Source organism: Sinocyclocheilus grahami, unplaced genomic scaffold (genome assembly GCF_001515645.1).
Source record: "Sinocyclocheilus grahami isolate Dianchi unplaced genomic scaffold, SAMN03320097.WGS_v1.1 scaffold485.1, whole genome shotgun sequence".
Classification (NCBI taxonomy): domain Eukaryota; kingdom Metazoa; phylum Chordata; class Actinopteri; order Cypriniformes; family Cyprinidae; genus Sinocyclocheilus; species Sinocyclocheilus grahami.
In genome coordinates, this window is record NW_015505664.1 from 21,451 (window position 1) to 38,728 (window position 17,278).

Sequence of the window (17,278 nt, forward strand, 5' to 3'; positions counted from 1 at the left end):
CAGACAGACAGACAGACAGACAGACAGACAGACAGACACACACACACACACACACAGACACAGACACAGACACAGTGTTTTATCTTTATAGTCTGATCAAGAGAAGACAGTAAAACATGTCTTCAGATAATCATGCTGACTTATGTTTGTTGCAAATTGTTTTTTGTAATGCTTATACATTTATAAAAATGGACAACTGTTTTCTTGTCATTTTACTGTTAACATGACAAAACTGTGCTAATCTGCTAAATTAAACCATGTGACAAGTGCTCTACCTAAAATAAACCAGTGTTATTATTAACTAAAACTATTATAAAGTCATTTTTTATTCTAATAAAGCTGAAATAAAATATAAATATTAGATAAAAAAAAAAACCCTGACTTGGCGACTAACAAAATAAGTTTAAATTGAAGTACTAAAATTACTAAAACTAAAATAAATAATAAATTAAAGTTAAACAGAAATATAAACAATAATAAAAAAGCATGTAACAAAATGATTAAATTTAAAATTAAAATGAAAACTGAAAATATAAAATGAAAATCTTTCTAAAAAAATATATAATAAATTATTAATAAATATAAACAATGGTATATAAATAATACATAAACACTGAAATAAACAAAATAGAAGCGTACCGTATATACCTAATTAGAAATGTTGCCTTTGTGACTAAATTAAATAAATGTAAGTACTAAAATGACTAAAAATAAAACTGAATTAAAGTTAAAGAGAAACATAACAAATTTATAAAAATGGCAAATGCACAAAATTACTTAAAAAAAAAAGTAAAATATAAAAATAAAAGTGAATTCAAATTATTAATGAATATGATAACAGTATTATGAATAATACTAAATTAACACTGAAATAAACAAAACAAAAGTGTACCATGCATCCTCATTACAAATACTGCCTTGGTGACTAACGGAAATAAAATAAGTTGAAGTTGAAGTACTAAAATTACTAAAAATTAGACATATAAAATAAAGCAATAAGCCCCAAGAAGCCGTGCTTTACAGTGAATTTATAACAGCTAAAGGGGGGGAAGTTAGGATGAGATCTGTTTTATTAGTAGTAACAGTAGTAATGTAATAGAAATTATAAATGTATCTACCAAAGGGTTACAAAATAAAACAAAATTACAGCTTATTTCTGCATTTCCGGCAAAATTATCTCCCCCCATTCAGTGCATGGTTTCGTCCCGTCCTGCGTAGCCTAGAGTCACGAGTGAGATCAGACGGTAAACTGTCAAATTAGAGATGTCTTCAAATCGAGGAGAGGGGGGGGTGCAAACCGAGCCGGACGATTTGGTCACTCGCACTTTTAAACACATTTTAGTTTTGCTATAGAAAATCTACAAATTCATACTCTGATTACACAGAGCAGCAGCAGGAAGCTCGTGAGGTTGTCATGGCAACCCATACACTGCACACGAATTATGGCTGCTCTTCTATTTTGCCACGCTAAACTTAGCAATAAACATGTCTGTCAAAACGATCTCAAAGGAGGCTGAATTACTCATCCACGGTTTAAAAAAAAAAACTCTAGCTGGGTTTCCACAGGCAGGGTCACAATTATCTACAGTGTATGACGCTAACGGTTTTTGGGTTATGGTTCATAATGTAGAACGTTTTTAACATCGTATGCTGTATGTGCATAGGTAGCTAACAAACAAGGAATATAGTCACATTTAGCTGAGTAAGATCATGATTGAGAAATGTTGGATACTGCTGGTGTTATGGGCTATCCTATTTATTATTTTAGGATTTTTTTGTTTGCCCCAGTGAAGCATTTCTATTAATATAGCTGATTAAGTAATCAAACTCATTCCATATCAGCAGAATAGTGTGGTACAGAAAGTCTATGTCCATAAAACAGGTTCTGAATGAATTATGTTACTGATACCTAATGGTCAAAAGCAATAGCAAAAGTAATAGGTCAATATTATTAAACTGCAGACGAAGATTTTGAATAGCTAGGCTTGCTTGTACACTATATTGCCAAAAGATTGCCCTTCTAATGAACAGGTTTGACTACTTTAGTAATTTCCATGAGTACAAATCTGAATGTTTAAGCATATAATGATATTCTAGAGAATTGTGTGCTTCTAATTTTATAGCAACAGTTTGAACAGGACCCTTTTCTATTCTAACATTACAATGCCTCAGTGTAAGGCAAGGTAAAAAAAAATTGATTAGATTGACTGGTCTGCAGAAAGCCAAGTCCTAATCCCAGCTGAACACCTCTGCTGTGACTTTAAATGCAGACCTCGAGCCAAAAACTCATCACCAAACACCTGTGACTTGTAGATATGCGTACAATCATTTTAGACACTTCCAGAACTGTTGCAACAGAGATGGAAATACAATTTTTAAATACATGAATTATGTTTTCCATCTTTGTAGCCACAGTTTTGGAAGTGCCCTTTTCTGTTCTAAAGAAGGGGGTGTCTCAATACTTTTGTCCATGTATAGTGTACGTACAAGTCACAGGTGTTTGGTGATGAGTTTTTGGCTCGAGGTCTGCATTTAAAGTCACAGCAGAGGTGTTCAGCCTTATACACTGAGGCATCATGTTAGACATGAGTGTAACACAAATATATTAATCATATATCCTTCTTTTAGATAGGAAACGTGCGTGTGTACCTGGTGTCTCAGCGCCACTGGATGTGTTGATGGTCCAGCTGGTGAACACACTCCCTGTCCATCCCGGATGACCTCTGACCTCCACCGGCCATCCCAGAGACAGCAGCAGCTCTAGAAAGTGTGGCTGTACGTTTGCAGACGACTCCACGTTCCTCAAGATCTGCACACACAAGCTCATTATTATTAAAGCACACCTGTGACACCAGCTGCATTCCTGCTGTAGGAACTAGTGCACTTTCACAGCAGGACACTCGTCAGGTTTCACCTCTTGGCTGCTCTTCTGTCCAGCTTTCATGTAGAAGATAAACACGGTGTCACACGGCCGGGACGGCAACAGGTCCAGGTAGCCGACGTCGTCGAAAAAGCCCGGCACAGACGAGTCCAGAGCGATGAGATGAGGAGGCAGTCGACTGTTTCCAGGCTCCTGAGAGAACACACACACACACACACACACACACACACACACACACACACACACAAAGGACCGGCTAGATTTAGGGCAATGCTTTTCCCTGAAGATAGGAAATGTGTGTTTTATAAAAAATAAAATCACAAATGCTGTGTGATATTGTTTAAAAATAGCTTTCATGTAGAAGATAAACACGGTGTCACACGGCCGGGACGGCAACAGGTCCAGGTAGCCGACGTCGTCGAAAAAGCCCGGCACAGACGAGTCCAGAGCGATGAGATGAGGAGGCAGTCGACTGTTTCCAGGCTCCTGAGCACACACACACACACACACACACACACACACACACAAAGGACCGGCTAGATTTAGGGCAATGCTTTTCCCTGAAGATAGGAAATGTGTGTTTTATAAAAAATAAAATCACAAATGCTGTGTGATATTGTTTAAAAATATTCTTATAATAAATTTTTTTTAATTTACATAATTGTACACAATATTTCGCAAAAACTAATTTCAAAGTATGTAATTGGAACTGATCCAAAGGAAGAGCTGAAATGCTGAAAACCTCAAAAATACTGGCCCTTCACTAACAGAGACATTGGATGCTAACATGTTACGGTCTGTTCTCGTACCTTGAGCGCCTCTAGTGACAGGAAGCCGAAGTGCGACAGGAAGAGGCGGGCCGTCTGAAACTCTTGAGCGGGAGCCGGCGGTTTACAGTCTGTCAGCGGGTCTGGGAAGGGTTTGTTCCTCCATAACTCCTCCGTACAGTGCTCCAGTTTCGTCTCGTAATCGATCTGCTTTCCCATCACGGCTCGCAGCTTATCGTGCTGCTGCTCCAACTGAAACACAAATACAAGACGACTGTAAGTGTGACTCTCTGAAAAACACTCACATACTGAGCAGTGACATGTTTCATAATCATGTGAATCATGAGGTGCACAGATTGTTGGAACGCTTCTTTCCATGTAGTTGCTACCCATAACTGATATCATGGAGAAGTCAAACAGTATTAAAATGTTTTAAACAGCCATTCAGATGCTATGATGTTTTGGCACCAAGTACTAATATTTAAGTCAAGTCGAATCACCTTGATTTCTATAGTGCTTATATAATATTGACTGTTTCAAAGCAGCTTCACAGTAATAAACAGGAACATCAACATCACCAAATATGAAAAAGTCAATTTCTGTCATTATTATTATGCAATTTTTATTAAAGGCTATTTCTATTAAAGGCTTAATGGGCTATTTATTTTCAAACATTTGTTTAGACCAGTGTTATTAAGATACTATTAACGTTTAAAAATATATATTTTTATTGAATTTTAGTAAAAGTTGTGTTTTTTTGTAATTTTTATTAGTTTTTTTTATATAGCTTTTAATATATTTTTTATTTCAGTTTTAGCTTCAGTTAAATTAAATGAAAATGTGAAAAGTAAGCTTGGCAACATGCTGAAGTGAAAAAAGTTTTTCATATATTTTATTTCAGGTTAAGTTTATTTTATTTTAAAGTAACGTGTTTTTTATGGTTTTGGTTTTAGGTTTAGCTTCATTTAACTATAATAACCCTGGTTTATATTTAAAAAATTGTAACATTTCAATTAGGACTAAAACATGACTGAACTGAAAATGTTCTGAATCTTTATTATTGTTAAATATATTAGTGTTACTTTACACTTAAATCTGTTCGGAACATATGTTTACTTGATACATTTCACCTCTTTAATCTGGACTAAAGCATGCTATTTAAAGTCTCTTTGTAATGGTTGAAAATGTTCTGATTCTTTATTATCTTTGTATTTTATGTTGTTTCCTTGCAATTTTATCTTTCAATGTACTTTCTGCTATAACTAAATCTCAGTATTTCTAAGCAGAAAAGTAAATAAACTTCAAACTTTATTATTGTTTATTTGCACTTTAATCTGTTTGAAACCTTTGTGTACTTTATAATTTTATGTGTGTGCTGTTTTATGGTTTTAATGTATATAAATGCTTCTATAAGAAGTTACTAAATTGTTATCAAGAGGGCAGCACTTATTTTTTTCTTAACTTAATTCTATACGGTGATAAAAGCTTCAGAAATTATCATGATGTGAAAACTTGATACCCTTCACATAGCAATGTCAAGTGTGTAATACGAAAGCTAACACAGTGTTCGGAGGCTTTTTTACCTCCTTATCCACAATGTCATGGAGATCCGGGATGCTCAGGTCGGCTTTCACGAACGGAATCTTATCCACTTCCTCCGGGAACGGCCTGTGCTTGACGTTAAACCGAATCCCTACATCGTTCTTGGGAGCCGGTCGGTTTTCAGGAACAAACACTTGCTGTAGGACATAAAGAGACCAAGTATAATCATAACACTGCTCATCACATGTGCTGAATGAAATCCAATACCCGTTTCTTACTCCTTTTGGGTGTCTGTTTTGCTCGAGCCTGTCACAATTTCTCGCAAAATATGTGAATATGTTCATAGCATTTTTGCTTTTGATAATCATTTGCAAGGTGAAGCAGTCTAGCATTACTCCTTAATCAGCAGAAAAACACCACAAATGCATGATTCCTGTCTTCATCTGAGCCAGATTACAATGATTTGTTCAACTCTCAGCACATTTTCACACGCATGACATTATTTGATGCCTAATCCTGATCTCAAGGTTAGAATTACGGCCAGAGACAGAAGAAAATGCAAACCTGAGCCTGATCTTTTCCGCTTCATCTGTGGGTGTTTTACATCCACACAGCCACAGAAAATTACAGATTTTATGAAAAAGCTTATTTATTTCTAAACTTCTATTTATGTTTTTTTTTGGCATTAAATTGAGTATTTAAACAGATTTTTCCACTGCTTTGCAGATTACAGGTGAAATTGTGCATTTTAAATACTCTCTTTTGACAGCGGACTGCTTTGTTATTGATAAATCTTAATTTTTATGTTGTATGTTGTAATAAATAAAAGTCATTTTTAATAATATTTTTGAACTCAGCATAATCAAATTAGGAAACGGGCCTTTTTTGCAAATCAGCTGAATTGTCAAGATGCAAATCATTCCCAAATACTAAATCTGAGAAGCCACATTCTCTCACAGGCCATTTTAATAGCTTCTGATTGGCTACTGAAAGCACATCTACGTTCTGATTGGTGGTTGAGCTTGCGTCTTACCTTCTGATTGGCTCTTGCTCCTCGAGGCTGATGGAAGAGCTGCATTGTCCACGCGTGTCGACCGGACATGCCTCTGATTAACATGGTGACTGACGGACAGGGGTCTGCTGACACAAACGCATTGATAAGAAATCAGAGTTGAAATGTACCGGAGGAATGAGAGGTGAAGCGTGTCGCTCTCACTCTGCTCGTTTCCCAGCGGCTGCTCCAGCATGGCCAGAATGACGGAGTTATCCAGAACGAAGTATCTGAAGTTGCTGTGGGATGTGGAAGTGAGTCGGGAGTATTTGATCAGCGTGTCTTCATTCAGCAGACTGCAGGGCGACGCGGGGCCGCTGGGAGACGGGAACGCACCCAACACCTGCATTATACTGAAACACACAGCGACACAAATCAGAGGCGGGCTTAAAGGAGAAGTCCACTCCCAGGTAATTAACACACCCCCATGGTATCCAAGATGTTCATGTCTTTCTTTCTTCAGTCGCAAAGAAATTAAGTCTTTTGAGGAAAACACTCCAGGAATTTTCTCCATATAGTGGACTTCAGTGGTGCTCAACGGATTGAAGGTTAAAAATGCAGTTTCAATGCAGCTTCAAAGAGCTCTACGCGGAGGAATAAGGGTCTTATCTAGCCAAACGATCAGTTATTTTCTGAAAAAATATATATTTATATACTTTTTAACCACAAATGTTCGGCTAGCATTAGCTCTGCGATGCACGTATTTATTAGGTGATGTTGGAAAGATCCGAACCCGAAAATACTGGATGCACTTGGCCGGAAAACCGAACTGCTTTGTAATAATTATTTATTATTTTATTAAATAATATAAAGTAATTTTGTAATACTTTTTAATTTTAACTCAATAATTTTATTGATACTCAATTTAAAAAACACAAGCCAATAAAATAACCACACTTTTACTGAAAGTAACACAATAAAACTGGACAGAATTTATATTAATATATGTAACACTTCACAATAAGGTTCATTAGTTAACTTTAGCTAACATGAACTAAGAATGCTCTTCAGCATTTATTAATCTTAATGTTAATTTCAACATTTACTAATGCATTATTAAAATCAACAGTTGTGCCTGTTAACAGTTAATGCACTCTGACTTAACATGAACTAACAGTGAACAACTGTATTCTCATTAACTAACATTAAGAAAGATTAATAAATACTGTAATAAATGTGCTGTTCATTGTTCGTTAATAAATATATATATATATATATATAACTTATATATCTTATAAGTATAAGATATACTTCCGCTAATATCAATATATTATTTTTAATCACTTCGATGTAACAATTAAATTTTTTTATTTTTTTTTTAATCGTTGGCCACCATTGAAGTCCGCTATATGGAGAAAATTCCTGGAATGTTTTCCTCAAAAAACGTAATTTCTTTGCGACTGAAGAAAGAAATACATGAGCATCTTGGATGACATGGGGTGAATAAATGACCAGGAATTTTTATTCTGGAAGTGGACTTATCCTTTAAATGTCACAGGAGAGAAATCAGTGGTGGTTTATGAGAGACGCTCACCAGGATAACGTGGCCTCAGCAGCTTCTTTGACCCTCATCGACGCCGGGTTGTGCTCTTTGTCACCTTTGTACTTCACTTCCTGTTCGCCGGTTTTGGACTTACTGCCCGAGATGCCGAGCTCGACAATTTCCAACACCTCGATCAGACAATCCTTAAAGGCACGATACAAACGAATATGATACAAGACTGTGATCATTAACTTAAACAGATTAAATCTTAAAGACTAAAAAACAGATGAGTGGCCAAAACAACAACAAATCTCTATTTTTCAGACTTTTAATTCAAATTTGATAAATATCCTGATATTTATTCATTTAAACATATGTGACCCTGGACCACAAAACCAGTCACAAGGTAAAAATTTTTGTTAGGATCGGACAATATTTGGCTGAGATACAACTATTAGAAAATCTGGAATCTGAGGGTGCAAAAAAATCTAAATATTGAGAAAATCATCTTTAAAGTTGTCCAAATGAAGTTCTTAGCAATGCATATTACTAATTTAAAACTTTGTTTTGATATATTTACAGTAGGAAGTTTACAAAATATCTTCATGGAACATGATCTTTACTTAATATCCTAATGATTTTTGGCATAAAAGAGAAATGTATAATTTTGACCCATACAATGTATTGTTGGCTATTGCTACAAATATCCCCCAGCGACTCAACACTGCTTTTGTGCTGCAGGCTCACATATTATACTGTTAAAAAACAGTGAAAATCTGATTAAAATTCAAGGCGTTTTCCACTAATTATTATTATTTTTAATATATGCACCTATACATAAAGCATGCTACTGTTAATAAGTGTGGGGTCAGTAAGATTTATTTTTTAAAGAAAAAAAATACTTTTATTCATTAAGGATGCATTAAATTGCTCAAAAGTAACAGTAAAGACATTCATAACATTACAAAAGATTTCTATTTCAAATAAATGCTGTTCTTTTCATCTATCTATTCATCTGTGAATCTTGAAAAATAAAATGTATTGCAGTTTCCACAAAAATATTGTGCAGCGCAACTGTTTTCAACATTGATAATAATCAGAAATGTTTCTTGAGTAGAAGAATATTAGAGTGATTTCTGAAGATCATGTGACACTGAAGACTGCATTAATGATGCTGAAAATTCACAGCAATAAATTAAATTTTTATAGATTCATAGAAAACAGCTATTTGAAATTGTTATAATATTTCACAACTTTTACTGTATTTAGTATTTCTACTGTACTGCTGAGCAGAAGAGACTTCTTAGAGGCGTGAAAATAAAGCTAAACAAGAAGAGCATGTGAATCTCACTGCTGCTCTATTTAATAGACAAACCAAAAGTGGTATGAAATCATCACAATGTTTCTTGATTTCATTAGTGCATCTTGCACGTTTAAGCAGCCTTAGGCAATAGTATTTATCATTGAACTAAATGACATTTGGCAGGAGACATAAACTGGAAGTTAAATATTGTAAAGCGGCTGCTGATGTGGAAGTCTGATTACAATCGCAAGCTTTGTTTTTGGCTTCCTTACCAATCGCTGGTGCTCAAGTTTCAGCATTTACAGCCTCTGAAACAGCTGAAGCTGAGGTCAGGCGGGACGTACCTTCTCATTGAGCATGTCGGGGTGCTCTGTGAGCCAGACGCACAGGCAGTGGAAAGCAGCGACGATCATGGAGTGCAGATCTCTGGAGTGAAGCGGAGCCGGACGACTGCACTGATACACGATATAACTGCACACGGAGCTGACGGCACGCTTACGATCCGACGACTCCACGCTCACCTTCACCTGGACGACAAACAAACAAACATGCATTTTACTCAGAACTACAAAAAGATGGAAAAGTGGTCCAAAAGTGGAATAACTATGATTTTTCGATGTTTTCGAAAGAAGTCTCATGCTCACCAAGACTGCATTTATCTGATCAACAAATGCAGTAAAATTGTGAAATAGTATTACAATTTAAAACAGCCATTTTCTATGTGAATCTATGTTAAACTGTAATGTATTTCTGTGATACGCAGCTGTATTTTCAGCATCATTCCTCCAGTCTTCAGTGTCACATGATCTTCAGAAATCAGTATAATATGCTGCTGCTTAACAAACATTGAACACATTGAAAACATGAAAACATTATTCCAAAATTTTTGTGGAAACCGTGATGCATTTTATTTTTCAGGATTCTTTGATGAATAGAAAGTTGAAAATAACAGCATTTAGAAATAAGAAATAGAAATCTTTTGTAACATTATAAATGTCTTTACTGTCACCTTTGAGCAATTTAATGCATTCGTGCTAAATAAAAATATTGATTTATTTTCTTATTTTTTCTTTTAAGTCTTACTGACCCCAAACTTTTGAATGGCAGTGTATCACAATTTCTAAAAAAATATGAAGCAGCAGAATGGTTTTCAGCATTGATAATAATCAGAAATGTTTCTTGAGCAGCAGATCAGCATATTATACTGATTTCTGAAGATCATGTGACACTGAAGACTGGAGGAATGATGCTGAAAATACAGCTTTGAAATCACAGCAATAATAAATCAATAAGCCCTAATAAGCCGTGGTTTACAGTGCATTTATAACAGCTTATGAGTGACTAAAACCCTTTTAGCTGCTATAAATTCACTGTAAACCACGGCTTCACGGGGCTTATTGCTTTTATAAAACGGTTATTCCATATACGTAGTAAGGTTTCACAAAATAAAACAGAGCAAATAAAGTGTAATGATATTAATAAAAACAGTATTCTTCCACCAAACAATGTAGCTCCTCAGAAACAGTTGTGGTTGCTACAAAGTGGTAAACACAAACGTAAACAAAGGTGTATGTTCCTTAGTAATTTACAACAGCTTTGAACAACCAATCAGAATCAAGGACCGGAACTCTCTGTTTTATAAATACAAATATAAAGCTGATTGTGTCAGCGTACCTTGGCGAGGCCAGCCAGCAGCTCGAGGGCAGCCAGTGAGATGCTCATGTCGAGTCTCCACTGAGAGTTGAGTCTCTGGGTGAGCAGGTGGATGCTGCGGATCAGCAGCCCAGCCGCTGTGTCTGTGTGGAGAGCTGGGATATAACACACAGCACGCCGCAGACAGCGGGTTAGTAACACACACACACACACCAGACGCAAGCCAGGCACAGAGATGCAGCCGTAAACCATACACATGAACACAGACGAGCACAAGAACATGTTATCGCTCGCTAGTCACAGACACTGATGATCTAGTCCAGCGAAATCATAATAACAGAGCCGCGTTATGACGTCATGCTTTGAAAATAAACAGAAGCATTCATTATACAGAACCCAAACTGGTTAAAGACATTCCACGCGAGCCGCACTTTAAAGAAATATCCATTCACATTCACTTGCAGACAGGCATTTTAAAATGTGCCAGTGGTGAAGCATCATTGCACTGCATTTTAGTCATGCTATTGTATTGTTTTGTGTTTAATGGTGCTATATAAATAAAATTGACATTAAAATGCACCATTAACATGTTTGACAAACACCATGCTACTTCTACAACATGCATTACATCACATTCCTCGGATGCACTTTATAAATGCTTTAAAAAGAAAAGGGTGACACTTGGTACCTTCACGGTCAAAAGAGATCAAAACCTTAAAATACAAGCTTTTTTGTTTTAATCAATGTCATGTATTTTTGTTCAATAATACTTTTTTTATTATATATCAGAATTTTTGGGAGATTTGAGCTATTTTTTTTTCCACGTACAAAGTTTCTTCAAAGGTACTAAGTGTTACTTTTTTATTTTTTGACTCTTTATCATATCCGAACCATGTCTGTGATATTTTTGTGTTCACGTATCTAATGCGACAGAAGTCACAGATTAAGCAAAAAAATCAAAAATGCAAAAAAATTCTAATTTAAAAATTCAAAATGTTAATTTTTTCAGTCAGTTCCGACTAAAGAGGCCCAGAGGTCTAGACAAAAAAATGGGGATTGTTTACATATTGGCTAGTTTATGATACGTTTAAGGTGCTTTTATGATATTTTATGCTTTCTAGGGCAGTCAAAAAAAAAATCGAATTTCGAATATCCGTCGAATTTAAAATAAAAATCCACATTCTAATTTTAGGTTTGCGTCAGGCAGCCTTATCAGTGGAGCACGAAATGCGATAATGTAAATGTCATTGCATTGTAATGTTTTTGTTAGCTTATCCAGTTGAAGCCACTAGATGCGGCACTGCTGCGTTGTTCATTCAAAATATTGCGGAAAAAGAGAACATCAATGCGGAGATGTTGTTTACGTCAAAACTGAAACCAAGCCATTCACACAGAACACATATTTATCGCATTTTCTAGAGGGACATCTATCAGCGTTGCACTCGCGTCTCGCACAAGAGTGCCACATGTTTAGAAAGCCACGTAAAATGAATGCAAGTTCAACTTTTAAAAAACATGTCTCAAGACTTTATGGCGGTTTTTCCCCATCCCACTGCAACTCATGTTTTTAAATGAATAAAGTACTCTTTGTGATTGGTTTTCGGTCCTTTGTATTATATTAACTATGCATACATACATGATGCTGTTTTGTTTCTAATTGTTTAAGCACCTTTATTAATTATATATGGTTTATAAACATTATTTTAAACATTATGCACTTTTTTCAAAGATAGACCTGTTATTTAATTGCTTTGCGTAAACGTGCATTAGTAATATTTTGCTCGATGCGCCCTCTTGTGGTCTCAGGAGAGACGCAAAACCTTTCTTCCCCCCTAACTGAAATTATGCATTTTAAATTCTAGTATAATTCGAATATTGATAATATTTAAGTATAAAATTCGAATTTCGTTTTTCAGCCATTTTGACAGCCCTACTGCTTTCACTGAACGGAAAGAGCAGCGTGAATGTTCTCCAAAATGTCTTGTGCCCCACAAAAAGAAGTTGATATGGTAAATGTGAACGCACAATATAAAAACAGGATCATTTATAGAATCACTATGAGTTGATTAATCTTGGCATTGCTGGATTAATTAAATGGGTGAAATCTTATTAAGCTTTTACATTTATGAATTTAGCACACACTTTTATGCAAAGCGGCTCAAAGTTAGAGGTTCAAACGGCTCTAATGCATCGGTCGGTTGTGCACAGTGTCCCTCTGGGCTTACCGTAGTCCCTCATCAGGGCCTGCGCGGGGCGTTCGCTGTCTGGAGTCGTAGCCTCGGAGCTGCCTGCGCTAGCGTTGCTGATGCCGCTGTTATTACGACTGTGGCTCTTAGCCAGAGAATGGCTTCCGTCCACGCTGCCCTACACAGCACAGACACAATGGCATTTTTAACTGGTGAACTGTGATTACTCTTCATCTGCATATCACCTCGCTGACACTTCAAATCTACTTCAAGCTCTCTCTGAACTCATTGTGTTCATAAATAAATAAATAGAAAATCGTACCACTTCAGCTTGAGCACCAACAGACTCCAACAGAGCCGAATCCTGGACGATATTCAGCATCGCCGCTGTAAAAACAAACACACACGCAATTATTATTGACACTTATCACTATTAAATGTGCAAAAATCAACAACTCAGAAAAGAGTGATTTTAAAATCACTACATAATCTTTCTATGGCTTATTGCTTCTATTAAAATAATGTAATAAAAATAATATGGTTAATACGATTAATTAGCTTTTATAAGTAGTAGTATATATTTATTTAATGCCATGTCAGCATCAAAGGCTATTTTCATGGCAAAAACAGTTTATTACAAATATAACAAATACAATAAAAACCAACAAACAAACACAAGTTATATCACACAAGATTTTTTATTAGCTTTTATAAAATATTGTAACAACAAAAATAATATGATTATTACTATTTTGTATTCTTAAACAATAATATAAAACATTGGTAAAATTAACTTTTATAAAATAATGTAAGAATAATCATAATTATCATCACTATTATTATTATGTTAATATAATTACATATTAATATAGTTAATTATTTTTTATAAAAATGTCATTATTATTATTCTTATGTTTCGAATCAAATAATATAAAATATTAATATAGTTAATTATATTTATAAAAATTTAATATTATTATTATTATTCTTACGTTTCTAATCTAATAATATAAAATATTAATATAGTTAATTCGTTTTTATAAAATAATTTAACAATAATAAATAAATAATAATAACTAACAATAATAATAATTATACTTTTTGAATACAATAATATAAAATATGAATATGGTTAATTAGCTTTAATAAAATATTGTAACAATTATAATAATATGATTATTATTACTATTATAATATAGTAATATTATATTACTATAATAATATGAAATATTAGTATAAATAATTAACTTTTATAAAATAATGTATTAATAAACAACAACAACAACAACAACAACAACAACAACAACAACAACAACAATTGAATACAAAATATTAAAACGGTTAATTAGCTTAACTAATGGCTGGTGGACATTTTTATATGAGTTCAGTCACAAGTTTGTGTATATCAGGTATCAAGGTTTTGAACAAGGCTCATCCAATCAGGTTTTAGAGCCTGAACTATGTTTTACAATATTTCAGTAAATGGACATATTGATCAGACGCCGTACCTAGTATCATCTGTGTATTGATCGAGTCTGTCTCTGTTTGCAGGGCGCCAATCAAAATATTGACCAATCGCAGCTTCAGGGAGAGGAAGGTGACCGCCTTGTCATGAAGAGAGTTGTCATCATTGCTGAATTTCCCCTCCAACAGAACCTGCAAATGCAATCAGAACCACAGCCTATTAAATTAGTATTTTTATCTCGGAGTAAATTACTAAATGTGACCCTGGACCACAAAACGAGTCATACGGGTCAATTCGAAATTGAGATAATCTGACAATCTCAAAGCTGAATAAATAAGCTTTCCATTGATGTATGGTTTGTTAGGAGAGGACAATATTTGGCTGAGATGCAACTATTTGAAAATCTGGAATCTGAGGGTGCAAAAAAATTGAAATATTGAGAAAATCATCTTTAAAGTTGTCCAAATGAAGTTCTTAGCAATGCATATTACTAATCAAACATTAAGTTTTGATATATTTACGGTAGGAAATGTACTAAATATCTTCATGGAACATGATCTTTACTTAATATCCTAATGATTTTTGGCATAAAATAAAAATCTATAATTCTGACCCATACAATGTATTTTTGGCTATTGCTACAAATATCCCCCAGCGACTTAACACTGCTTTTGTGCTCCAGGCTCACATATGCTAATGCCAGATCTGAAGCTTTTCACCTCTGATTTGACGTTGCCAAAGTGGTGAGGAAGAGGAAGCATGGACAGCAGGATATGGATGGAAGCTCTTCTCAGCTCAGTGGGGTTCACGTACGACTTAAACTTAGACAACTCTCTGTTGGCGCAGAATAAACATGCATTAAAAATTGAGCGTGTAGACATATCTTGGATCCGATTTCTCAGAAATCAGAAAGCATTGCTCACCGATCCGGTAGGATGGTCTCCAGCGCAGATATGAAGTAAGGAACCACAACATTGATCCCTTTGAGATCGGAGCAGAACAGAGCCGAAGAGTTGAGGATGATGCTGGCTAAAACCGGCCTGCAGATGAAGTCCGATATCTGAAGACCCTGGATGAGGACCATGTAGAACCTAACAGAACCATCAGATACAGAACACAGGTTCATTTGTTTGGTTACACTAGCGGTCAAAAGTTTGGAATAATTACTTATGCTTGCAGAGGTTGCATTTATTTAGTCAAAAATACAGTAAAAATTGTGAAATATTATTATCATTTAAAATAAGTGTTTTCTATGTGAATATATTGTAAAATGTCATTTATTTCTGTGATCAAAGCTGAATTTTCAGTGTCACATGATCCTTCAGAAATCATTCTAATATGCTGATCTGCTGCTCAGTTATTAGCAATTATTACTTGTGCTCAATTATTAATAATGGTTCTTACTACCATCAATGTTGAACATTTGTGCTGCTTCATATTTTTGTGGAAACTGATATTTCAGGATGTTTAGATGAGCAGAATGTTCAAAAGAACAGCGTTTTTATACTGATAACACTTCAATTCTTTATGTATAATGCATTATACTAGGGCTGCACGATTATGACAAAAATCATAATTGTCGATTATTCCCTTGAAATTGTAATTGTGATTATTAATTACGATGATCACAATTTACATTGAATGAGGTTTATACCATTGTTTGATGCAACTGCATGCAGTATTTTTATATTAATTTTAGTGCTTTTCTATAGCATTAAGCCTCAAATGTCAAATATACATTGGATTGGTTTCTTCTTTAAATTATATAAAAAGTAAAAATATGAATGGTATTATAATGTTATACTAAAACTAAAACAATGGAAAAACCCTGAACATGTAGAAAGAACGATTATGTAATTGTGGCATCCATAATTGTAATTGCAATTAAAAATTTGATTAACTGTGCAGTCCTACATTATATCTTTTCATAAATGACTATAAGTTAAAATGCATAATAATATTTGAAGGTTTGTTTTTCATGTGCTGTAATGAATTACACTTTCTAAAGGTGTAACAATGAATATCCAGTTATTATAATATATTAGAACAGTGGTTATAGTTTTTCATGAGATCATGCAATGCTTTATAAGGTGCGTTACAAGCCATATTTAATGCATTAAAACTACTTTTATGATGCATTATATATAAAGGCGTTAGGTAAAGCGTTACTGAAATATTTTATAACATTATAAATGTCACTTTTGATCAATTTATTGTGTCCTTGCTCTTTCTTTTAGTTAATCTGTTTCAAATAAATCCAGCCTTGGTGAGCAAAAGAGACTTCTTTCAAAAACATTTTGAGTGTAATGACTGAGGACGTGATTCGTTGGGAACAGCTAGTGATTACCTGGACAGGTACACTGGAAGAATGTCCTCTCCAGTCTTCTTACTGCAGAAGATCCTGCACAGCGTCCCACACGCTTCGGCTCGCCCCGACTCGTAATTATCAGGAAAGTCATTGGCGTCGAACATTGGGTTGGACACCATGGTGTCCGTGGACATCTGAGAGCCTTTACGTCTCAGTTCAACTCCAGCTTGAGTTGCTATGGCTGAGAGAGAGAGACAGAGAGACGGGAAGGAGAGACACAAGCGCAAACACTCAGTGACGCTTTACATGCGAAGCTTTCGCAGGAGGCCATGACAGGGATTACCGACAAAGAGATCTTCAGACAGGCAGAGCAGTAAAAAACACCCAATCATTTGTGACTCTGCAGCACAAAAGCAGTGTTGAGTCGCTGGGGGATATTTGTAGCAATAGCCAACAATACATTGGGTCAAAATTATAGATTTTTCTTTTATGCCAAAAATCATTAGGATATTAAGTAAAGATCATGTTCCATGAAGATATTTTGTAAATGTCCTACCGTAAATATATCCAAACGTAATGTTTGATTAGTAATATGCATTGCTAAGAACTTAATTTGAACAACTTTAAAGATGATTTTCT

General features: G+C 34.9%; 1 protein-coding gene across 1 annotated transcript in view; it reads right to left on the reverse strand.

The window, feature by feature from the left end:
* Nucleotides 1-17,278, reverse strand: part of LOC107553898 (Ral GTPase activating protein non-catalytic subunit beta) — a 51,186-nt gene that overhangs the window by 5,452 nt on the left and 28,456 nt on the right. The window contains exons 10-24 of the mRNA XM_016236248.1: nucleotides 16,679-16,880; nucleotides 15,255-15,422; nucleotides 15,051-15,165; nucleotides 14,375-14,522; nucleotides 13,189-13,253; nucleotides 12,906-13,044; nucleotides 10,702-10,823; nucleotides 9,372-9,554; nucleotides 7,776-7,927; nucleotides 6,407-6,594; nucleotides 6,224-6,327; nucleotides 5,232-5,387; nucleotides 3,691-3,900; nucleotides 2,915-3,073; nucleotides 2,650-2,809 (exon numbers count right to left, since the gene is read on the reverse strand). Coding sequence (XP_016091734.1) covers nucleotides 2,650-2,809; nucleotides 2,915-3,073; nucleotides 3,691-3,900; nucleotides 5,232-5,387; nucleotides 6,224-6,327; nucleotides 6,407-6,594; nucleotides 7,776-7,927; nucleotides 9,372-9,554; nucleotides 10,702-10,823; nucleotides 12,906-13,044; nucleotides 13,189-13,253; nucleotides 14,375-14,522; nucleotides 15,051-15,165; nucleotides 15,255-15,422; nucleotides 16,679-16,880 — 2,271 coding nt within the window. The remainder of the gene's footprint in view (nucleotides 1-2,649; nucleotides 2,810-2,914; nucleotides 3,074-3,690; nucleotides 3,901-5,231; nucleotides 5,388-6,223; nucleotides 6,328-6,406; nucleotides 6,595-7,775; nucleotides 7,928-9,371; nucleotides 9,555-10,701; nucleotides 10,824-12,905; nucleotides 13,045-13,188; nucleotides 13,254-14,374; nucleotides 14,523-15,050; nucleotides 15,166-15,254; nucleotides 15,423-16,678; nucleotides 16,881-17,278) is intronic.